We start from the raw sequence: 22,951 nt of genomic DNA on the forward strand, positions 1-22,951 counted from the left end.
GGGTGATGGCAGAATACGGAGGCAGCCTACACGCAAAGCCCTAGTCCCATGCAATAGAACGCATGTTTATAAGTATGGAGTACTCCGTACTCTGTACACACTTGGCGGTTCAATTCTATCAAGGCAATTCTTGGTTTAATTTTGCAATTAAAGACTAGTTATGGAGTGGTTGGTTACTCAAAGGTGGTTAGATCAACTTGATTCATTGGTCATTACAGATACCGCATAAAAACTCCCCGATTCTCAACTCCTGAAACCCAAAGCACAATTTAGTTCTTAATAGTGGCATATCGGAGGTACCTGGTGCGTGGTCAGCATCCGAACAGGGCCATCACTGCTGCGGGAAAACTTACGGCTTGACAATTCTGACGTCGCCGAACTTCTTGATCGCATCCTCGGTGGACACGAAGGGTGGGACGATCACATCGTCGCCTGGGGTCCAATTGATGGCGGTGTTGACACCGTTCTTGTCCGTCGTCTGGAGAGCATCGACCACTCTGAGGACTTCTGCGGTGTTGCGGCCGGTGCTGGCTGGGTAGCTCATTATCAGACGGATCTTCTTCTTGGGGTCGATGATGAAGACGGAGCGAATGGTCATGGCCATGCCTGTCCTGATCGTTAGCCCAGGTTTCTCGAAAAGCAAACCACACCGAGGACTTGGCCTAAGCATACCTTTCTCGTCAACGTTTGTGGTGTCCTGATAGTCGATCATGTCATAGAGATACGAGATGTGGCGATCGGCATCTGCAATGATGGGGAACTGCAAGTGGGAGCCGGTGACCTCGTCGATGTCTTTGATCCAGTCGTGGTGGGACTTCAAGCCGTTGGCACTCTACAAGATCCGGTCAGCGGGTGCATTTCCTCGCCTGAACATGGGGCGGTGTTTGTGTTCCTCACCAATCCGATAAGCTTAACGCCCCGCTTCGTGAATTCGGGTTCGAGTTTGGCGAAAGCACCGAGCTCGGTGGTGCAGGTTGGAGTGAAGTCATCCTGGAACGGGCCGAGCCGGCCGTTAGCGACTGATGGCAGGTCTTTTGCGGCATGAGGGTATCTTTCACATACAGGGTGCGAGAAGAGGATGACCCAATTGTCGCCGATAAACTCATGGAAGTCGATCTCGCCCTTGGTGGTGACGGCCTTGAAGTTGGGGGCCTCAGAGCCGAGGCGAAGACTGGTGGACGCGTCAGAAGAAGGAACAGAGGCATTCTGGCATGGGGACTGGACTCACGGAGCGGCGCGCTGGCTCTGGTCTGCCATGTTTGGTCGTAAATGAAAAATGCGATATACAAGAGGACTTAACAGCCAAACAAAAGAAATTGAGTTTCTACGATGGATGACTCGAGGGAAGAGCTGTGGGAGGAGGCGAGGAAGAGGACGAAGGGAGGAGGGGGGAAAAAAAAAATTAAAAAAAAAGGTCTCAGACGAGTGATAGCGATTGCAAACCTCCAGCGAGTTATATTGACTCCACCATGCCCGCCATCCGTCTTGATAAGAAGACCTAAACCTGGCTGGTAGCAGCAGGAGCAGCAAAAGCCCCCGCGCGGCAGAATCTCCCGCTCAATCACGCAATGCCTCACCGCCTGTCGGATTCCGCGCTGTGATTGGCCAGTGCGAAGTGGGCTGTTTCGTCCGCAAAGTTCGAAAGTCGAAAATCGCCATGAGCTCATCGGCGGCCAATCAGGTGGCAGGGAGTCGCACCCAGCCGCTAGGCTATTTGCGGATGAAACCACAGCACAATCGTCGACATCGCGAACGCGGGAACGGCGGACAACGGCGTGACTGGGATCATCCCTTGCGATCTGAGACTGGGCATCGGCGACCACTCCCATTCCCGTGGCTTGGGTGCGTACCTCGGTCTGTTTGCTCGCAGAGTTGCTGCAGGTAATTGAGGCTTCTCAAGCGTGGATCCTTACTTCGCTGGATATCAATGCTCACCACGGAGTATTCAGGGATATATACTCCGTATTATATATAGATTATCTATGATATTTCTCCTTTATCGCTAATCAACACACAATCAAAATCTAGACTCCAAGCAGCTTCTCCTCATGAACATCGATCGGGACCCACTGTCACAGCATCAGTGACATCACATGGTTGGACTCTTTCGTGAATCCTGAGCCTTCGGCGTTCTCGTATAAAGTGTCGTCTGATCAGCTGGCCCGCGGCCGAGAAATGCATGCGGAACATTGAGAACGTTTCATTATTATGACCCTGCTGCTCTGGGAGACCACACTGGAATCGAAGGCACTTTTCTCCTCGTCCCGTTCACCTTGCTGACAATTCGGCATATAAAGATGCCAATTGCGACACTTCATCGAGCTGCATGCTGTTTTCAAAAGGAATCCCCAGAGGTTGGCATTAATAATGGATAGAAAGACCACCAAAACAAAAAAAAAGAAAAAGACACATCAAACGCCAGCGCCAAATCAAAATGCTGTTTGGAGTACTCTATTGTCATGCAAAACCGGGTAACTCCCGATCGCAGATCCATGCCGGGAAAGAACAACAGATACCACATTGATCCTTTTGCATAAAAAGACGGGGTCCATCTTCGGGATCTATTCATGGCCCGCCATGATTTCCTAGAAGAAGTCAGTTTACTTCGCCCGATAAGTTAAGGTGGGCCTGAGCCACTTGACGTACACTCGCAAATTTGCTCCTGGCCCTGATTTTAGGCCCGAAGAATGCCAGAACCCATGGAACAATGGTTAATAAAGATCCCTATCCCGCGGTTAGCAATCAAATTTTGATACGTGTCACCTGGGAGGAAAGCTAGCGACACACAATTCCACCAAGCAAACTGGATGCTTCAGGATATCCTAGGTTATTGTACATGGCGCGGGTAACTAGCGGGAAGGCTCCACCGAGGAGATTCCGGCCTGCGCAAATAAAGTGGTTAGGTTGACCTGCACAAACTCGGTGTAGGTTTTTAATGATAACGTACAACATGACTGAGCTGCCAAAGCTGAGCTCGCATATCGGTGATACGTATCGACCAGGTAATTGAAGACGGCGAGATATATTGAGAATATGCCAATCGTGGCACATCCCACGGCAAGAGCGGGCCAGATCCAATGCGTCGAAGGACCAGAAGTCCATCCGAACCAGAACATACCCGCTGGCATGAGGATGGATTCGACACAGACAAAATATAATCGGCCTTCTGGAGTTGTTGGCATCATCCCAAGTTTTTTCGCGATCTTCTCCTGCCCGGTACTGATGAAAAATGCGATAATCGCGCCGACGGATATTGCTAAGCATGTAAGTCAATTACGCTCTCCTTGAAGATCCTCAATTTGTAATAGAACGCAAAGGATGGTGAACTTACATGTGAATACCGCGCTAGATTGTGCAATATCGAATCCATGATTGTTCTGGAAGACGAGCGGTATCGAACCAAACTGTAGGTACAGCACGGCCCAACTGAACGAAACCCAGAGGGAGAAGAAGAAGACGACTGGCTCGGTAACCAGGAGGTCTTCCGTGAATCCGTTAGCAAAAGTTGCAAGAGTAAATGACAGGCTGTGTCAGGACAAAAAAATTAACTTACGGAATGGCCGATATAATGATATGCTGAGCATATTCAAGAGCGACTCCCTTTCCTCATCGCTTTTCACCTTCCAGCGTATTCGCTGACATCGCTTCTTTTCGCTGTCTTCAGAAACCGGAATGTCCAGGCCAGGACAACCCGCGTTCTCCAGCTCCTCATACCATTTATTGAGTACCTTTGCTTTGCGGCTCAACAACACACTGCCTCGGGTCTCTTTGAAAAATAAAATTATAGCAACCAGGATCACGGCCGCCTCTATGGCCTGCGCGTAGTACACCCAACGCCATGATGTGTGCTTCACAATCACACCAGCTACTAGAGGACCTAACCCGGTTCCAAACAGTGCCGCGGTGGAAAAGAGAGCCATTGGAGTGTTGCGGTCCTTGGTATGATATATGTCACTTATAATTCCGCCGACGATTGTTGAAAAGGTTGCTGTATCAGTTAGACTCTCAGGTCAATGCGTGATGGTTGAGAAGAAGATTTTTCAACATACAGCCCCCGACACCCAAGAAGAACCGAGCAAGAATCATACCAGGAAAAGATCTGGTGACACCACACCCGATTTGGCAAACTATCGCGGCTCATATTAGCATCCACGCGGGCTCCGTCAATGCCATCGCAAGACGAAAGTAACTGACCAACGAACAATATCCCGCTAGCTATAAACATTGGCCTTCGTCCATTGATCTCCGAGAAGGGGGCCGAAACCATCGGTGCAATTGCAAAACCAAACGTGAAGATGGTAATACCAATATTGTATACCACGCCACTAATCCCCCAAGCTACAGTGAGTTCGGCCTCGGGAGGACTATAACATCCCGCAGCGGCGGCACTTAGCACGGTGACAGTGCATGCCAGCATTGTAATCACATATTTGCGAGTGTTCGGCCATTCGAACGGTGATGTGTAGGGCTTTAAATCCGGAGGCTCTGGTAAAGCCGGCTTATCGGAACGCGAGCCAGGCAAAGCCGAGGGGGCTGGGAGATGAGTGCTGAAATTGAGAAAGAGGTATTCAATTTCCTGGCCTGATACCTGAACCGGGGTTGGTGATTTTGAGTCGCATGCATCACTCCCCCCTGAGGCATCGACAAGTGTTGTATTAGAGCCTTTGCTGATTGGCGATTGCTGCTGAGATTGTGACGGTTCTATACCGGGCTCGGCTCCTGATGCGATCGCATCTTGCCCAGCGCCATTTTTCAAAACTATATGATCTTCCATGTCAACGCCCAATACATCCCCTTTGATTCTATGCGCGATACACAAGCGGTGAGAACCAGATCTAACAGCTGATTAACTCACGAGGATGTGTTTATAAACGACGTGATTTCACAGCAGGTCGCCGGGCCAATTACTAATTAATAACCAGCTACCTTTGTGGACGACGTTAAGCTGTTTTTACTCCAAAATTTCCCCAATCGCCTCCCTTTCCCCAACTGTGGAGTCATGGGCGGCGGCCAGTTCACTTGTTACAAATAGTTGGCTAATGTCCAACATTTGCGCCCTGGAAATGCGCAAATCGGGGCCGTAACACTCACACTTTCTCCGTAGAACCCGGGACCTTGAAGCCATGTATGTATTTATGGTTCCTAATTCCCCAAAATTGTCTGCATGTCATGAGACAGACGTGCCGGAGGACATAGCTAGCGAGATTCTGTATTCCAGACATGCCGACACAAGCACGTTCTTTGCTACTAGTGTGGAGTCGGCTGCGGATTGTTCCATACATACTTATTTCTTTCAGGCTGGAAATGAATCAAGGTCCAAGGGTTGTCACATTGTGCCGGGTTTCCCGCTCCCATTCGAAAGATATTAACCGCTTCATCACAAGTATCGAATTGGATAATGCGGAACCTCACGTTATGATCGCTTTTGCCATTGGTCGGCACCACGGAGGACCGAGTCATCACCCGACCAATTGGATATTTCCGCAAGCCTGTGAAAACAACCCTTCCGGGGGCCAATTTTTAACACCGGGCCGGAGTGCAGCACGCCTTGGAGGGATCATTTGGGTTCAACTCTGCGTCGCCAAGATTCCCCACGCGAACAAACTCTTGTGGAGAAAAAATTCCAAAAAACCCCCCTCTCTTGTGCAACCACGGGATAAATTATTATCGCAGTCCAATACTCAAGATTACCGCTCGACGGGTTCGCTCGACGGGTTCATGTCTGGCAGTTTTGAATCAACAGGGCGACAATCGACACCAAGTTATGTTGTGTATGACCACCACCCTCACCTGACGAGGCTTCTCTCGTCTAGATCAGGGGAAGGTGGAACAACGTGCCCACCTGACGGAGCACAACCGTTGAATAAAGAAAAGCTCACCTATTCGCGAGTTTCGCGCTGCCGCTGGTGTTCCCATCCAGAAACAGCCTCTTTGGTCAAATATTCCGATGGTGACATCACAAATTTCGTGTTGCTGAGCATGGCTTTTTCTGGAGAGGGAAAAGAAAAAATAAAATAGAAGAACCACATGGCACCTCCACCTAGTTAGTTAGCGAGTTGATCTGCGTTGCTGCAAGTCGTCAACTCCTCAGACAACTACTTTAGGAAAATGCCACAACTCGGCCGGTATCCTATGAGTTACTGCAAAGGTGGGCTCAGCACGCCTTCTGATGTCTCTTCTCCTTTGCACCTTGCAGCATTCCTCTATAGAGGAGCCAACCTGCCTAGTGCGTCTACATATGCAACGCTTGGACGCTCCATCTTCGGAGTCGATGAAGGTTTATGGAGACATGGATCACAGGGCGCGTTCCCTCACATCATTTGCCTGCAATATCGAGTTTCTTTTTTTTTTTTTTTCCGGTATTTGGAATGAGTGAACAGGCTCATTACAGAACCTATATGTTGATGATGAAGTGAATCGCCAAACCTTGGGGTTTCTTTGGGATGATCAGGTGGCTTACTATAACTATACGGCACGTTTGAAGCTCTGTGGGCAGGAGCTCTCTCTTCCTGCCACACATAAGGAGATGGTTCGACCAGCCAAACCGCCTGGTAGGTCTCATGGCCTTATCACCTCGTTGACAACTTCGTACGGAGAACTCTGGACTAGTTACTCTATCCAGAGTACGGAGCAAGGAGTAGCAAACTCCGTAACCTCATACATAATTGGTTACCCATGACGCCTGGGAAGGGCTTCGTTAACTCCATCTCTGATAAGCGATGAATGCGCCGCCAAAATCGACCTGGAACACTCGAATATCATATGTATGGAGTACTCCATAAACATGTTGAAACCAATCCCATGCTCGAGCTCGATCTTACCAATGGCATTGGTGTTTCCGGCTGTCAGTCTCAACAACCAAACAGGGATGTGAGCTGATGTGCCGCAAAGAGGAGAGATCAAATGTTTACATTGGAATTATTAGGCAGCACCCTGTACATTGAACACACACGGAGCAATGTTTTAAAACACCCCATCTCCTCCATCGCCCATGAAAACTACGCCAGCACGGAGCACACAGATAAGGATTCTTGACCTGTACTGACAACTCTCTCTCTATTGCTCTTGCTGTGCATTAAGCCTTACATCCCACCATACATTCCCTCACCCCGAAAAGACCTAGCAAACAGCATATGGTGCAAAGGAAACACGCCGAGTGACATACTTATTCTCCAATTGCGAAGAGCTAGCAACTCGGGGTGATAGCTGCTCAGTGTGGAGGCGCCATCTCTGTGCTGTGCATGGGCGTCAACAATACTACACATGTCCTTCTGTTGCGGAGGTATGTTCCCTGCTTTTGGAAATAATTAGCAGACTGATAATGATCCTGAGTTGTGGCTGGATGAAGAAACCTGACAGAAAGGATGAAATGATGAGGTATCAGAATTATTGTCCCTGATCACCGTGGACGAGCTCACTAGTTCACTAAACGCCCTGGTGAGCTGAATTCTGGGAAAACATGCACATTCTGTATAGAGGGCCACCTCGCCAAAGGCGCCATGATAGGCTCTGCCAACTACTATACATATCTTGTATTTGATGATAACGCCAAGGGATTGTTCGGATACCCAGGATTGATTTTTGTGATGTGCCGGCTGCCTTAATTGAGTATTTTGTTGAGAGCGAATATACAACGTTGAAATTTCTCGAGTCCACGAATGTTCCTTCGCCAAGAGCATTTGGGTTTCAGTTGGCTTTGGGTTCCGGCGAACAATGTCGGCATAAGCTATGTTGATGGAATGTTTTCCGGGAAAGTCGTACTTGGAGCGTGAGATCGACGCAACGGCCGAGCAAAAGTGTTATGTGATCAGTCAAGTCGCAGGTTTCATGATCGAGCTAGGCAAGCATCCATTATCGAAAGCGGGATCCCTCGCTTGGAGGAATGAAAAACCTGAAATCTCAGCCATTGCGAGTAACGGTTTTCTTGTCCTGGATAGATACGGCCCATTTGACGATGCTTTGCAATATTTCAAAAGCATCGCAGATCAGTACCTTGATTTGATTGCCGATAGGTAAGTCTACTCCGATTACCCTAAAGAAGCGTTCGTCTTCTATCATGTTTTTAGCCGGCTTTTCGCCGCTATGTGCACCAAGCAGGCGCCCAGGACTTTCTATCTTAAGCATGTCGATGACACAGGGGGTCGCTTGCTCGTCGATGAGAACTACAATATCACTGGGATCATCGATTGGCAGTTTGCGAGGTTCGTCCCTTCCTGCGAAGCATTTGGCATATCACTATTTACGGCCGACCTGCATGGCCTCTACTCAGAACTCGCTGGCCTTTCGGATCTCGATAAGAAGTTGATTGATGAACTGCGTGCAAAACAGAGGCTAGATCTCCCTGAATTAGCTGAAACGGGGAAGCTTGCGAAGAGATTCCTGTTTGGCCTTTGCCATGGATTGGATAAGAAGCTCTTGTTATAGTAAGATAGATACAGGCAGTTGTCGGGGACGGAGAAGTAGATTTCAACCAGTGGATTGTTAGGAAAGTAGCGGAATGCCGGTGTGACCCCCGCTGGTCAAGGATTGAAGCTTTGAAATTCCCATAGGCATAGCCAATAGGCCATCAATCTCGAATGCATTTCTACGTACGGAGTACTCCGTACCCCGGTGTTAATATCAACTTAATATCAACATCGTCTCCTCGCGGGATGGTATCAATGAGACAGGGAGTTTTGCCAATCATAACAGCGGTAGAGACAAAACTAGAGCACATATTTATATAAGTGGAAGGGTTTCCCCAACATTTAAACCTGGTACAATGGGAACTCGAACTTTCGGGTTGCTTGGGGCAGCCTGGGAGTAACTAAAGAGCCACCAATGAGGAGGCCGGTTGGGGAATGATTCTTGGCATTTCGCTGCGACTCACAAACGTTCACCGTTAAACAAACCTCGCTCGATTCAAAGTCAATGAATCACTGAAACACTGCGTCGTTGATTCCGACTGCTTGAATTCCCCTGGAACAACGACACCATGGCAGAAGACACCGCCAACTCCCCGCCGGACTCTCACATTGACCACGAGGCAACCATCAACTACTGGTCATCAGTCACCCCGGACCTCAATGGTATCCTCGGCGGCTACCCCCAGCTCTCTCAGATCGACCTGCGCGGGTCGAAAAGTTTTCTTGCAAAGGTCCGTCGATCAATTCCCTCCATGGAATCCAAGCCACTCCAATTAGCTGTCGATTGCGGTGCTGGTATCGGCCGCGTCACCGACGGTTTTCTGAGTAAACAATGTGATATGGTGGACGTTGTCGAGCCGGTGGAAAAATTTGCAAAGGTTATTCGCGATGGGAAATTAAAGCAAGAAGGGAAGGTTGGCGATATATATGTGGTAGGATTGCAGGATTGGGTCCCGACGAAGAAATACGATTTGATTTGGAACCAGTGGTGCCTGCTGCATCTGACGGATGCACAGTTGGTAGAGTACCTTGACCGGTGCCGCGATGCGCTCTCGGACGCGGGCTTGATTGTGGTGAAAGAGAATATCAATTCGAATCCATATGAAGATTTTTATGATGATACGGATAGCTCTGTTACACGGGCAGAGCCAAACTTTAGGAAATTGTTTGCTCGGGCGGGATATGAAGTCGTGCGATCTGAGGAGCAGCTGGGCTTCCCTAAGCGGCTGGGACTATATCCGGTGATGATGTACGCGCTTCGCCCTAAGAAAGAATAGCGATTGGAAGAGTCATCGCCCAATTCGTCGAACCCATGGCATCACAGAAACGCCTGATGAAACCGTTCGTAAAGGGGAGGGGAAAACAAAATACGACAATCCAATTGCCGATGTAAATCTGCGACATGATGAAATGACCTGTCCTAAGCTTGCAGAATGACCCGGAATAAAGCTGTAAAGGCACGGAAATCCCTGCTAACGCCCTTCAAACGCCCTTGCGGATAGAGTACACAAGACGAGTGCAAAGAAAAAGGACATATGTCCCCGCCGATTAGGATGGCTGAGCGGCTCCAGGACCTTCCAGCCATTTCCCTTTTCCTCGTTTTCATTGACGTTGTCCTCACACTAGTCTTCATATCTTAATATCCTGCTCTTCAGCCAAACTCATGATGAACCACCACTCCTCGGGCCTCACCGGAGATACGCTTAGGCGGGATTGCTTCAACATCTGGAGATTCTCTAGCGCATCACCGGGCTTTGCTAAGGACTTTAGCTCGGCCAGCGTGACGAGGTTTTGGAACTTGCTCCTAAACTCGACATGCACGACTTCCCATTTTGGGTTATCCCGGCTAGACTTTGCGTCGTAATAAGGATGAGCTGGGTCAAAAGCAGATTCTAACCACCAAAGTCAGCGTCCATTGATGCTTGCACATGGAAAAACTTGAATATTATACCATCCACAGAATGCTCTCTAACAATTTCCATTGTGCCAGCAATGCCTGGTACTTTGCAATTTGAGTGGTAGAAAAAGGCCAGATCGCCTTTTTTCATGGCGCGCATATGGTTTCGTGCTGAAAAGCGGTTAAATTACCTTCCATATCAGATCATCCAATGTTACAAATCACAGTACACTCACCTGCTGCATTGCGAACACCTGCGAGAGAAGACGGAGTTAGAGACCCGCAGCTGTAGGTGGGACATTATCATTTTAGCAGGAGAGACTCACCATCCCAAGCCTCGGGCTCTTTTGCTTCGCGTAGATCATCAATTGAAAACTTAACATCGACACCTTTTTCAAATCGCGACTCAGGCTCGGCCTTCATAAGCCAATAGGACTTGCCGGCGCCTTTGTCATCTACATCGACCTCTCGAGCCTCTTCGTGGTTGACCTTGGGGTTGGCTTCATCTTCATGCTTTCCATTGGGCTCCGTGTTGGCTGTCTTCGTACGCTTGCGAGCATTGTTATCGGATGTGGTTTGTTCTGAAGCCTCTTTCCCAGCCTTTCTCTTAGGCAGTCGGTCCACCTTGCCTTTGTTGCCTGTAGCCTTGCTGGTGTCAGTCGTCTTGGCCTCATTTGCAGCTATAAGTGAAGTATCAGTTTTTGTCCAAAGCATCATAGTTAACTAGACGTAACTATTTAGTTATTCTTTTGATAGCAACGTACATCTTGTTGCAGAGCGCTGGGCAACAGACTCCCCAACCTCCTTTATGATGTTCTTAGCAACGCGCCTTGGACGCGTAGATGCGGCTGTTTCATTTACAACTATAGCACTGCGTGAGCGTGTTTTATTCTTTGGTGAAGGCGGAGCCATCCTTTTAGTGTATGGGACTGTCTGGGACGATATCTGTTCGATGCCTGGTTTGACGGTGCAAGATTTCAGGCTGCGGTCCCTGGAGCCCAGCAGTGTCCCAGGCCCACGGGGTGGCGAAGGGGTCTTGGGCGGTTAGGAAGGGGGGGAAAGATTCTCTCGTTCGGGCAATGCTTGCCAGAGGGTGTCCTGCGGTGGTGGGTGGTGTGCGCGTTCGGCGCGACGACGCTAAACCACAGGGGGCAGCCGCTTCCGACAGGCCCGGGTCGCCGGGCGGGGTTACGCCGGGTGGAGGGGCAACGAACGCTCCCGTTCCGCTATAACTATTTTGCCCGTTTTTGGGTGGGTTTGGATTTATCAGCACTGGAGGACAAGGTCAGAACGGAGGACAAGGGACCTCTGCATATATGGTCGGCTTCAGATTGCATGCTCGAAGACTATCCCCAGTCTTCCTGCCGTATATAAAGCAGTCAAGCCTATCCTCATCGTCCGTACCTTCAAGAGCTGCAATCCAATCGATCATCCGGACACAGCATTATTCAAGCTCCTCCGAAATGTCGGATCTTTTTACCGAGCTTACAGCCCCCAACGGGCGCAAGTACACCCAGCCATTGGGCTTGTTCATCAACAATGAATTCGTTGCCGCCAAATCGGGACAGAAAATCACCTCAATTAATCCTACGTGAGTCGAGCAAATCCCGCTCGCAAGCCTCGCCGGAGCTGTCCTAATGACTGTCATAGGAATGAGGCCGAAATCGCGTCGGTACATGCCGCCGGTGCCGAGGACGTCGATATCGCAGTCAAGGCCGCCAAAAAAGCGCTGAAAGATCCTTCGTGGAAGGAATTGCCTCCCACTGACCGTGGAAAGCTCATGGTAAAGCTTGCGGAATTGGTCGAGCAGCACATCGAGACCCTTGCCACGATTGAAGCTTGGGACAATGGTTAGACTGTTGCCCCTCCCTCTCCCCTACACCTGGTGATATGTACAACAAGGCTTACCGGTCTCGGTTGTACTAGGCAAACCATATTCAGTCGCCGTCAGCGAGGACTGCGTCGAAGTCGCCGAGACATTACGATTCTACGGTGGCTTTGCAGATAAGGTCTACGGTAGCACAATCAGCACATCCCCCGCCAAGTTCGCTTACACCCTACGCCAACCGATCGGTGTTGTCGGCCAGATCATCCCGTGGAACTATCCATTGGCAATGGCTGCATGGAAGCTTGGGCCCGCCTTGGCCTGCGGTAACACTGTGGTGCTCAAGCCTGCAGAACAGACGCCGCTAAGTATTCTTTACTTCGCGAACCTGATCAAGGAAGCTGGCTTCCCTCCGGGCGTTGTGAACATCCTCAACGGCTTTGGTAAAGACGCCGGTGCAGCCATCGCGTCTCACTTGGACATCGACAAGATTGCGTTCACCGGCTCCACGGCAACTGGAAGACAGATTATGAAGATGGCCGCTGTGAATATGAAGAATATCACTTTGGAAACCGGAGGAAAGTCCCCCCTTCTCGTCTTTGGAGACGCAGATCTGGAACAGGCTGCCAAATGGGCGCATATCGGTATCATGTCGAACATGGGTCAGATTTGCACGGCGACATCCCGGATACTGGTGCAGGACACCGTCTATGACAAATTCGTTGCCCAATTTAAGGAGGTTGTCGCCTCAACCAGCAAGGTGGGCGACCCATTCGCGGATGACACCTTCCAAGGTCCCCAAGTTACAAAGGCACAGTATGACAGAGTCCTTTCGTACATCGAGAGCGGTAAGTCTGAAGGTGCCAAGCTGGAATCTGGCGGTGTTCCACACAAGAATGTCGGCGATGGCAAAGGTTTCTTCATCGAGCCGACCATTTTCACCAACGTGAACGATAACATGAAGATCTACCGCGAAGAAGTCTTTGGCCCTTTCGTCGTCATTGCGAAGTTCTCGACTGAAGAGGAGGCCCTGAGCAAAGCAAATGACACGACATACGGCCTGGGTGCCGCAGTGTTCACTCGCGATATCGAGCGTGCTCACCGCGTTGCCGCTGAGATCGAAGCAGGCATGGTCTGGATCAACAGCAGCAATGATAGCGACTTCCGGGTTCCGTTTGGTGGTGTCAAGCAGAGCGGTATTGGAAGAGAGCTCGGCGAGGCCGGCCTGGAGGCATACTCGCAGACCAAGGCTGTGCATGTCAACATGGGTACAAAGCTGTAAAAGTGGCTTCCATGCTTTGTTTTCTTTGTTTGTCTGCCCTGCTGGTCATCCTGATTATGTAATTCGTTAAATTTGAAGCCCACCATTTCGGGCAAAGTCGATGAAAGATGTAATTTTCTCCTCCGTCACTTCGGGATGGTCGGTCTTCTAGCGAATATCTAATTTTAATATCAAGATCCAAAGAGGAACTACCCCGTTGAGCAGCGTAGCATTCAGTTATTGTACTCTGTGTTTAGCTGGCTGGCATGAGTGGAAGGTTTATGGGTCATGGTCGTTTTAACGAGGTGAAAGTTCATACCCGAATCGCCGAGATGTCTGGGCCATTATTTCCGCCCTTCCATCGCCGAAAGATGGTAGTTATACGGAGAAGAGCACCTCATACCCAGGCTGTTGTCGAACTGAGTGCTTAAACAGTCACATATTTTGATCCTACTTTGTCCTCAGGCCTGAAAGCCAGAGACCAGTCCATTCTCCGTTGACCTGTGAGGGAGCATCTACGATCAATCTTCTTTGATCATAGTCCTTTCTCCACCTAGTCTGTCGTTACTATGGGCTCAACTCACGCATTTACAGAGATCCCATTGATAGATCTCTCCCTGGCAAAGGACCCGCTTACTCGTCCAGTTCTGTTTGAGCAACTGCGCTATGCGCTAATCTCTGTGGGATTCTTGTACATTTCAAACCATGGAGTCCCGGAAAAAGTGATCAATGATCTTGTCAACGTACTTCCAGAGCTCTTTGATCTTCCGGAGTCCGCGAAAGAAGAGATCGCTTTGCGAAATTCCCCCCACTTCCTGGGGTATTCCAGCGTTGGTTCGGAAACCACTGGTGGGAAGGCAGACAAGCGCGAACAGGCTGAGTTTGCGACGGAATTGTTGGCCGTGGAATCAAAAGACGCACCACTTTATGAGAGACTAAGGGGTCCAAACCAGGTACGATTTGCTTCACCCTGTTTATGGAGAGTATTTCTTTGTGTTTTCTCACTTTTGAAAGTGGCCTCCCCAGCTGCCGCCACTCCGACCCGCTGTCACATCATACATTCAAGAACTCACAGCTCTTGGCGAGCGGTTTCTTCGACTTGTCGCAGAGGCCCTCTCCCTCCCACAAGAAACATTCTTCCACTTTCTCTCAGATCAGCATCGCTTGAAGCTTGTGCACTACCCAGGTGCATCGAATTCACCCTCATCGGGAACCATAACACAAGGAGTAGGTCCTCACAAAGATTCATCTGGCTGGTGAACATTTCTCCTGCAAGCTTCGCCGCCCGAAATAAAAGGCCTGCAAGCACTCAATAAGAATGGCGACTGGATCGATGTTCCTGTCATACCGGGGACGTTTGTCGTAAACATCGGCCAGGCCTTTGAGGTTGTGACCAACGGTGTCTGCAAAGCCACGACGCACCGGGTGCTTATGTCTGGGTACAAGGATAGATATAGTGTCCCCTTCTTCCAGGGTGTTAGGCGGAATCTCACCAAAACGGAAGCTGTGGAAACGCTTAAGGAGCATTTCAGCAGGTTTGCTGCCGGCGGGGAATCCGTCGAAGCAAAAGACATTGATTCGGCATTTTTAAGGGGCAAATATGATACGTGGGGCGAGTCTCAGCTGCGAACGAAAATTAGAAGCCATCGGGATGTGGGAAAGAAGTTCTATGGGGATGTGTTTGACAAGTATGTCAATGACGATTAGCATATGGGGCTATTCCAGGTATGCAATTCCCAGGCCAGATGCAATTAGTACAGCAGGGCTGATGTTCTGAGAGCTTCAAGCGCTGAACGTATTGGTTTGGTGTGATTCTAAGGTACTAATGAATGAATAAAATCAGAGATAATGTCATATTACTTCCTCCAGATCCCTGCGCATCGGCTCACAAAATCATGCCCAAACTCAGCTCAGTCCTTCAGTCTGATCTGAAGAATTTTTATCATCAACTAGCAGCAAGTTATCATTTCCATTCGCTCCTCTTTGCCACATACTCCTTCCACGTCGTCGGCTTCTGCTCAACCAGCTTCAAGCTCTCCTCCAAGGTTGCTCCGGCATAGTACCCTGGGTTTTCCAGCAATTGGTGCGTCTGGAGCATCTCCTTGGCAACTGCTGGCGGGAGAAATTTCATGTAATCATCGGCATCGATGGTCAAGAACTTGGCTTTGTGCCCGGTGACTTGCTCGAACTCCTCCACGATGCGATCCGGAGAGTAGTAATCGACAGCTTCGAGGATCTGCTTGCCGAGGAGGGAGTCGCGGTGCTTTATCGCGGTCAAAACGTATTTGCCTTTTGTTGGAAAAAGGGAACGTCAGCCAACGCTGTTGGTGTATTTGTTAATACGGGCGTGACTCACCGGTGTCAGCAACATCGAAGAGAGGGAACTGAGCCTTGTCCGTTATCGGTAGCATGAGGGTATACATCCCGTCTTCTCCCTTGAGAAGTGTACTCAAAAAGTTGGACATGAAGTACCCCGGTAGGACAAACGTGGCGGGAATTTGGAGTTCCCGAATGTATACCTCAATGTTGGCTTTTGTGTCGAAGTGTGGACAGTGTAGGAGTGCGCCGGCACTGGCGTCCATGATATGATAGAGTGAAGAGAAGATGAGATGAGAGACATTCGCTTCTTTTGCAGCGGTTGCTACATTTTTGCCCTGATTATACTCTGTTTCTGCGTCTAATGATTCCCAATAACTTGTCACTAGGAAGACGGTATGGGCTCCGGCCACGGCATCCCCGACGGATGCCGGAGAGTCCATGTTTGCCTATGTCCATCTGGTCAGCTGGGTGTGAAGACGGTGGAACTGTGATTGGGAGGAGAGTGCATACGGTTTTCACCTCTACGCCCTTGCTCTCCAACGCCTTGGCTGCGGGCTTGGTGACATCGCGAGTGATGCCCCGGATCCTGAACTCCTTGCTCAACACTGGATCCTGCAAAATAGCATCCACCACCGAGCCACCTTGGTTCCCCGTCGCCCCAAACACGACAATTAGCTTAGACATTGTCTTTAGCACGAAGCACAAGCGACCGGACGGCACTGACGAACGGAGTAGTTAGATCAGGAGGGTAATCGAGGATGAGAAGCAAGACGAGAAGAGTCGAGGCTGTGAGTGGGAGCAATCGAACGAAGAGGCTAATGTTTCCGCTGTTCACAAGGGCCATTATCGAGGCAGAGAGGGCGAAGAGCTTATATAGGTTGGATGGGGAGGAGGAAGAGCATCAAAAGCACCCAACACACGCAACATTGAATTCCAGATGTCGGTGTCGACGTCATTGGCGCGGGCCGCATGATTTCCAGCCGCTTTTCCGGCCTGCGTAAGTTAGTTAGTTAGTAATCGCTGCTTGTTAGTAATCCGCCGGGAGGAAGATTCATGGATCTGGTGAGCTGCTGAGTCTCTGTGCAAGCCGACCGAGTCTCGAGATGCGGCCTGACACTGACCCGGTCCAGGCCGATGAAAGTGTCCAGCAGTCGGCGGGAGAACGTCACCGTACCCGGCCTCAGCCTTATAAAAGCCCCAAGCCAAGCCGAGCTTTTGCTACGGAGAGCCTTTGTTAACTTCGAACTCGTGCTACGGTTGCATGACCGATCGAAAATCTTTATCTATAGAGAGTAACTAGCCAGTTACTCTACTTCTAAAATTGCTTTTCGTATTTATTGACGACTACCCTCTTTTTTTTTTTTTTTTTTTTTTTTTTTTTTTTTGGTTTTCCCCATCTCCGGAAATGTCTTTCGTGCCGTCCGTGGCCCTGTCGGGGCCATCAATGCTGGTCTCGGCCCCGAGACTTGACTCTCCACCCCCGACTGCGCATTGATCGCAGCAAAATATAAAAATCTCGGAGCAGTTTGTATCTGCCAGTGATGAAAAGCATATATATACGTATACATACATATATCCGGGTCATCATGGATTGCCTCTGCTTTTTCATTCCACTTCCCTCTCGTTCCCATTCCAAAGCCGGGAGTAGGGAGGCCTCTATTTTTCTTGATTCATATAATACCTTCTGTGTTGATTTTAAATTTTTCTACTCAAGACATGTCAGAAAACGATAGCCAAAAGTCGTCTACCGACATGGAGAAAGACGGCGTTGAGGAGTCTACTCCTACGCAGCCTGATGACTCTCAGTACCCAGGACTAGCGACCGTCATCCCTATTATGGCTGCCTTGTATCTCGGTGTATTTCTCGTCGCATTGGTATGCTTTTAGCTTCTTAGCCACAAAGCCATCGCTTATTCAAATGCTCATTTATTTAATAGGACCGAACAATCATTGCAACGGCCATCCCACGAATAACAGATGATTTCCACTCGCTAAACGATGTTGGCTGGTACGGGAGCAGCTACCTCATCGCAGCGTGTTCGTTTCAGTTACTCTACGGCAAGGTATACACTCTCTACCATCCTAAATGGGTGTATGTGTGCAGCATTGTTCTTTTCGAAGTTGGTTCTACTATTTGCGGCGCTGCGCCAACCTCGACGGCGTTTATTGTCGGACGAGCTATTGCTGGACTAGGGTCGGCGGGAATGTTTTCAGGAACAGTTGTCATTATTGTGAACACAGTCCCGCTAAGGAAGCGACCTGCCTATACGGGGTTCATGGGCGGAATCTTCGGGATCTCGTCGGTGGTCGCTCCGTTGTTAGGGGGTGCATTTACTGATAATGTCTCATGGAGGTGGTGCTTTTACATCAACTTGCCCATCGGGGGATTTGCAATGGTGATCATCCTATTGCTCCTTAAGCTTCCACATGTGAAGAAAGCCGATAACAAGGCCTCGATTGGCCGGCATATCATGCGCTTAGACCCGCTCGGCACCATCTGTTTTCTTCCAAGCATGGTGTGTCTCCTCCTAGCTCTGCAATGGGGAGGATCGACTTACCCCTGGAGCAGCGGAAAGGTCATTCCCTTGCTCGTCGTATTCGCTGTTCTCATCTGTGCCTTTGTCGCGATCCAAATTTGGGGCGCGGAGGATGCAACCGTCCCTCCAAGGATCTTCACTCAACGAAGCATTCTGTCCGGCTTTTGGTACACGATTTGCGTGGCTGGTTCCATGCTTGTCATTGTCTACTACCTCCCCATCTGGTTCCAGGCCATCAAAGGAGCTAGCGCCGTTAAGTCAGGCATTATGAATCTGCCTCTGATCCTCTCTCTCGTACTCGGTAGCATCATGGCCGGCGGTCTCGTCACTGCCACGGGTTATTATAACCCCTTCATGTTTCTTTGTTGTGTCCTTATGTCCATCGGCGCCGGACTCATCACCACTTTTACCCCGACAACAGGCCACCCAAAATGGATCGGATACCAAATCGCGTACGGTCTAGGGTTAGGGCTAGGCATGCAACAAGCAGCCGTCGCATCGCAGACGATTCTATCGAAAAAGGACGTTCCGGTTGGCGTTGCCCTTGTATTTTTCGCCCAATCTCTTGGAGGAGCGGTATTTGTTGCCGTTGCGCAGAATATCTTCACGAATAAACTTACTGAGGGCCTCGCGAAAATTCCCGATATGGACCCGTCGATCATACTCAATATCGGCGCCACAGCTATCCATAAAGTTGTTAAAGATCCCGAAACGCTGACCCGTGTATTGGCCATCTACAACGACGCCTTGACGGATGCATTTCGTGTGGCTTTGGGTTTAGCATGCGCGTCTATCCTTGGTGTGATAGCCGTGGAATGGAAGAGTGTGAAGGGGAAGGAGAAGCAATAAGAATGTAAATGCATACAACAATCAGGTATCAAACGAGATGGGATGTCATTTTCTTGGATTTAATGTCGCGATAGGATATGTGTCATAGGTAATAGGGGCGATAGACGAACTTGATAGAGAACTCCAATTCATCAAGAGTCCTGTCGAATACAACAAGTCAAATCCAGTGTGAGGTCCTACTACTCCCGTTCAATAGAGACATCCGGTGAAGAGGTTTGAAATTTAAAAGAAGTCCCGTGTTCCGTCGGGCAGCCTGACTCTCCAGCCTCGACATTCTTATGGATCGCTGAGCGATCGTCCGGAGCAAAACTCTGTCAGCGATCTCTTCCAGACGTGTTGAAGTGCTTGGACGACACTAGAATGTCACTTTCGCTGTGCATGGCATGATACGCCCCGATTCATGGCAACAAATATAGCATTTTGATCACTCCATATCAGCTTGATAGCTCTCCTATGATTATCTGTTTGCTTAACACAGCAGAGCAGTATGAAATTCGGGCATTTACATCTATCATGCCAATAACAGAGCAGCCGTGCAATGGGGGGAGGGAAAAAAAAAAAAAAAAAAAAAAAAAAAAAAAAAAAAAAAAAAGGGGCTCATCAGCAAACAGTTTCCAGGCGACGCAGTAACTAGTTAGGGCGCTAGGGTAGTTATACGGAGTACGGAGTATTTAGAATGCCTTTTTAATTTCTACTTAAATACGGAGTAGCTATTAGTTATCAATAAAGTAATGTGTTAACTAGCTACGGAGTACTCCGTACTCTACCTTCAAAACTCCAAACACCTGCTCCCAAACGCGAGCCCACCTGTGAGTATGTCAATGCCGCATCCCACTCCAACTTCCCCCCCAGCTGCCAGACTTCACTCGTGCCAGCTTTGCCAGCAGCGAAAAGTGAAGTGTGACCGCCAACAGCCCTGTTCCGGTTGTGCCAAGGCGGGAACGGACTGTGTCTATCGCGCCCCGGCCCCGCCGAGGAGGCGCAAAAGGAGGTCCCCGGAGGAAATTCTCCGTGCGCGCCTCCGCAGGTACGAAGCGATTCTTAAGAATTTGGGAGTCAATGTCGATGCAAACGAGGGCACCGGCCCGGGCGAAAAGGATGATGGGCCGGTGAGCTCCCACGATGCTGCGCAAGCCCCTAAAGACACCAGCAAGACGAGGCCGGAAGACGTCGCCTGTCTCGGCAGTAAGCTGGGAAGGCTGATTGTTGTGGATGGGAAACCAAGGTTTTTGGAAAAGTAAGACCTGCTTGATTGAGGCGGGTCGATGTTGGAATAGGACGACACTGACTGCCACTGAACAGTGCGCTTTGGGTAAGCGTGGGCGACGAGGTAACTAACTACATTGTGTAACTGCTCTTAAATGATGCGAAGAGACGGTGGATTTGACTAATGAGATCTATATCCAATAGCTTCATACGTCCCACGATCTCGAAGACTCGTCGACACAAGGCGGAGAAGATGACGCGGACGAAATTGAAGCATTGATGCCAGAGCAGATGGATCGCTTTTCTCCGGATGAGAGCCGATTACTTTTTGGTTCGGCCATAAACCGCCCGAGTCTCCTATATTTGCATCCAGAGCCAGTTAAAATCTTTACTCTCTGGCAAAAGTTCCTAGAGAACGTCGACCCGCTCACCAAGATCTTCCACACTCCAACCGTTCAGCAACAAGTGCTAAAAGTAAGCGGTAGCCTTGGTAATATGCCAAAGCCGTTCGAGGCGTTGATGTTCGCAATATATCTCTGCGCTGTGGTATCGTTGAGTGATGAAGAATCTCGTGGGTTACTGGGAGAACCGAGAAAGGTTGTCCTACAAAGGTATCGGCTTGGAGCAGAGCAGGCTTTGATAAATGCAGAATTTATCAAGAGTTCGGATGTGACTGTTCTACAAGCATTTGCGTTATATCTCGTGAGTTTTGCTACGGCTATTTTCGCTCTACCATATCCCACCAGAACGTCATCTATTCCTAACTTCCTGGTCTTTTGGTGAAACAGCTTGCCATGAGACCTCATATGGAGGCACAGACACTTTGGATACTCAGCGGAGTAGCCCTGCGAATTGCGCAGCGTATTGGCCTGCATCATGATGGAGCGTCACTTCAGCTCTCCGTGTTCGAGACCGAAATGCGTCGCCGATTGTGGTGGCAGATTGTCGTGCTTGATGGCTTTTCAGCAGAGCTCTCAGGTGTTGGGATACTTGGCGGTGTCCACAATCCGCCTATTCCTTTACCTCTCAATGTTAATGACATCGACTTGGATCCCAATATGACAGGGGTTCCTGTTGAGCACAATGGTATTACGGAGATGAGCTTCTGTCTGCTTCGATATACTATTGGGCGGTTTCTCCGGGACTCAAGAACGAAGCACACTTTTGATGGCTCATGGCAGCATTTGACTAACCCAATGATATCCATTCCCGAAAAGATTCAGGAGCTCGAAGACTTGGATAAGTTGATCGAGCAGAAGTTTCTTCAATATTGTGACATCTCCATTCCTTTTCACTTTATCGTTTCGATGGTTGGCCGCTGTGGCATCTCTATGATGAAACACCGGGTTTACATGTTAGGGTGCCCGGGAAAGCCTGGCGGGCGATCCCTCGACCGCGAAGAGAGCGACACACTCTTCGCCAATTCTATCAAAATTCTCGAGTACGATAATCTGGCCAAATCCATGCCAAACGTGCGACGATATTATTGGCATGTCGAGGCGCATTTCCAATGGCATGCTTTTATATTTCTGCTTTATGAATTGCGGAATCGCACGTCTGGCGAAGAGGTCGATAAAGCATGGTTTCAAATCGAGAAAGTTTACGAAAATAGGTCGCGGTTTTTGACAGACGTGAAGAATAAATTAATTGTGGCTGCTGGGAATCTTGTCCTTAAGGCCTGGGAACAGAAGGTCTCAGGAGTGCATGTTCCTGGCGTGGAAATGCGCGTGCCCCAGTTTATAGAGACGCTTAGGGCCCGGCGGTCTGGTATTCTACCAACGAAGCAAAAACTAGGGGATAACATATGCCATCAGCCAAACACGAACGAATCCCCCTTGATCAGTGATTCTTCAGCGTTGATAGATGGGAATAATTCTGCGCCACTTTTTCTTTTCGCATCCAGCGTATCAAATTCCGGTATGGGTGTGGAATCTTCGACCGAGATGCAAGATCCTAGCAGCGTGCTCGACGGTTTGTATGCTCCGTCGCAAGATTTCGACTCCCCAAACTGGATGGAATGGGAAGCTCTTTTCCGTCACTCCGGCATTCGGGAAGACAGGGAAGGAGATATATAACCAACGGACATATATACACGGGACGTTGAATGTATCCTGCCTAAGGTAACAACCCAGCTGGCACACACATAAAATTTGCCATTGACCAAGAATGACTTGCAGCACCTCTTTGCTTTAACCAACTCCAGGACAAGAGCGAATAAAAATCTAAATTTATAATATCAACTGCCCTTTTTTTTTGCCTTGGGGTGGAAAGACTTTCCGGACTTACTCATTGACTGATCGCATGACTCTGTGACTAGGAGCTGTATATCCTGCATTCCGGACTGATCAACACCAGATACTTGCGAGCCAGGAAGCTTCTCCTCTCGACTCCCATTTGCACGATCCCGGTCTGGTGTCAAACGCAAAAATTGTAACGAGTACTTTGCAGCTTTTATACTTTCCTAACTAGCTATCTGCAGTGGCTATTGTATAAGTACTTTGACAGCAAAGAATTTGAATACGGCAGCAATGCTGGCCCCGCTCCAAGCAGTCTGAAGACTAGCAACCACCCATATGAACAGTGCTTCCTGGGAGTCGGCCGGCACGTTGACTGATCAGTGTCCAATCGCCGCCCTCCAGCGATGGGTTTCGA

General features: G+C 49.4%; 10 protein-coding genes across 10 annotated transcripts; 6 read left to right on the top strand and 4 right to left on the bottom strand.

The window, feature by feature from the left end:
* Positions 1–112: 112 nt before the first annotated feature.
* Positions 113–1,483, bottom strand: D8B26_004861 (uncharacterized protein). The gene is made up of 6 exons (XM_066124621.1): positions 1,229–1,483; positions 1,063–1,171; positions 898–990; positions 673–832; positions 354–606; positions 113–300 (listed from the first exon to the last, which is right to left on the bottom strand). The coding sequence occupies exons 1-6, from the start codon at positions 1,255–1,257 to the stop codon at positions 270–272; spliced, it is 675 nt and encodes a 224-aa protein (XP_065980702.1). The 5' UTR covers positions 1,258–1,483; the 3' UTR covers positions 113–269.
* A 637-nt stretch (positions 1,484–2,120) lies between these two features.
* On the bottom strand, positions 2,121–4,774 carry D8B26_004862 (uncharacterized protein; the record flags this gene model as incomplete). Its single annotated transcript, XM_066124622.1, has 7 exons — positions 2,121–2,585; positions 2,647–2,882; positions 2,948–3,256; positions 3,332–3,481; positions 3,554–3,988; positions 4,050–4,127; positions 4,195–4,774. The coding sequence occupies 6 exons, from the start codon at positions 4,772–4,774 to the stop codon at positions 2,776–2,778; spliced, it is 1,659 nt and encodes a 552-aa protein (XP_065980703.1). The 3' UTR covers positions 2,121–2,585; positions 2,647–2,775.
* A 2,954-nt stretch (positions 4,775–7,728) lies between these two features.
* On the top strand, positions 7,729–8,424 carry D8B26_004863 (uncharacterized protein; the record flags this gene model as incomplete). Its single annotated transcript, XM_003070608.2, has 2 exons — positions 7,729–8,012; positions 8,067–8,424. 2 exons carry the CDS (start codon positions 7,729–7,731, stop codon positions 8,422–8,424), a joined length of 642 nt encoding a protein of 213 aa, XP_003070654.2.
* A 410-nt stretch (positions 8,425–8,834) lies between these two features.
* On the bottom strand, positions 8,835–11,360 carry D8B26_004865 (uncharacterized protein). The gene is made up of 5 exons (XM_003070610.2): positions 11,067–11,360; positions 10,629–10,982; positions 10,539–10,556; positions 10,357–10,473; positions 8,835–10,297 (listed from the first exon to the last, which is right to left on the bottom strand). Exons 1-5 carry the CDS (start codon positions 11,212–11,214, stop codon positions 10,035–10,037), a joined length of 900 nt encoding a protein of 299 aa, XP_003070656.2. The 5' UTR covers positions 11,215–11,360; the 3' UTR covers positions 8,835–10,034.
* TAE1 (Alpha N-terminal protein methyltransferase 1) lies at positions 8,923–9,764 on the top strand. The gene has a single exon (XM_003070609.2). The coding sequence runs from the start codon at positions 8,975–8,977 to the stop codon at positions 9,680–9,682; it is 708 nt and encodes a 235-aa protein (XP_003070655.2). The 5' UTR covers positions 8,923–8,974; the 3' UTR covers positions 9,683–9,764.
* Positions 11,361–11,541: 181 nt separating the features above from the next.
* Positions 11,542–13,530, top strand: ALD2 (mitochondrial aldehyde dehydrogenase). The gene is made up of 3 exons (XM_003070611.2): positions 11,542–11,893; positions 11,953–12,152; positions 12,229–13,530. The coding sequence occupies exons 1-3, from the start codon at positions 11,619–11,621 to the stop codon at positions 13,407–13,409; spliced, it is 1,656 nt and encodes a 551-aa protein (XP_003070657.2). The 5' UTR covers positions 11,542–11,618; the 3' UTR covers positions 13,410–13,530.
* A 427-nt stretch (positions 13,531–13,957) lies between these two features.
* Positions 13,958–15,095, top strand: D8B26_004867 (uncharacterized protein; the record flags this gene model as incomplete). Its single annotated transcript, XM_066124623.1, has 3 exons — positions 13,958–14,341; positions 14,403–14,615; positions 14,706–15,095. The coding sequence occupies 3 exons, from the start codon at positions 13,958–13,960 to the stop codon at positions 15,093–15,095; spliced, it is 987 nt and encodes a 328-aa protein (XP_065980704.1).
* Positions 15,096–15,351: 256 nt separating this feature from the next.
* Positions 15,352–16,391, bottom strand: D8B26_004868 (uncharacterized protein; the record flags this gene model as incomplete). The annotated part of the gene is made up of 3 exons (XM_003070614.2): positions 15,352–15,677; positions 15,745–16,153; positions 16,218–16,391. The coding sequence occupies 3 exons, from the start codon at positions 16,389–16,391 to the stop codon at positions 15,352–15,354; spliced, it is 909 nt and encodes a 302-aa protein (XP_003070660.1).
* A 705-nt stretch (positions 16,392–17,096) lies between these two features.
* Positions 17,097–19,093, top strand: D8B26_004869 (uncharacterized protein; the record flags this gene model as incomplete). The annotated part of the gene is made up of 2 exons (XM_003070615.2): positions 17,097–17,582; positions 17,645–19,093. The coding sequence occupies exons 1-2, from the start codon at positions 17,424–17,426 to the stop codon at positions 19,091–19,093; spliced, it is 1,608 nt and encodes a 535-aa protein (XP_003070661.2). The 5' UTR covers positions 17,097–17,423.
* Positions 19,094–19,908: 815 nt separating this feature from the next.
* Positions 19,909–22,777, top strand: D8B26_004870 (uncharacterized protein; the record flags this gene model as incomplete). The annotated part of the gene is made up of 5 exons (XM_003070616.2): positions 19,909–20,330; positions 20,396–20,423; positions 20,504–21,001; positions 21,088–22,419; positions 22,477–22,777. 4 exons carry the CDS (start codon positions 19,909–19,911, stop codon positions 22,372–22,374), a joined length of 2,235 nt encoding a protein of 744 aa, XP_003070662.2. The 3' UTR covers positions 22,375–22,419; positions 22,477–22,777.
* Between the last annotated feature and the right edge of the window lie 174 nt (positions 22,778–22,951).

Source organism: Coccidioides posadasii, chromosome 2, assembly GCF_018416015.2.
Source record: "Coccidioides posadasii str. Silveira chromosome 2, complete sequence".
In the NCBI taxonomy this organism is placed as follows: Eukaryota; Fungi; Ascomycota; class Eurotiomycetes; order Onygenales; family Onygenaceae; genus Coccidioides; species Coccidioides posadasii.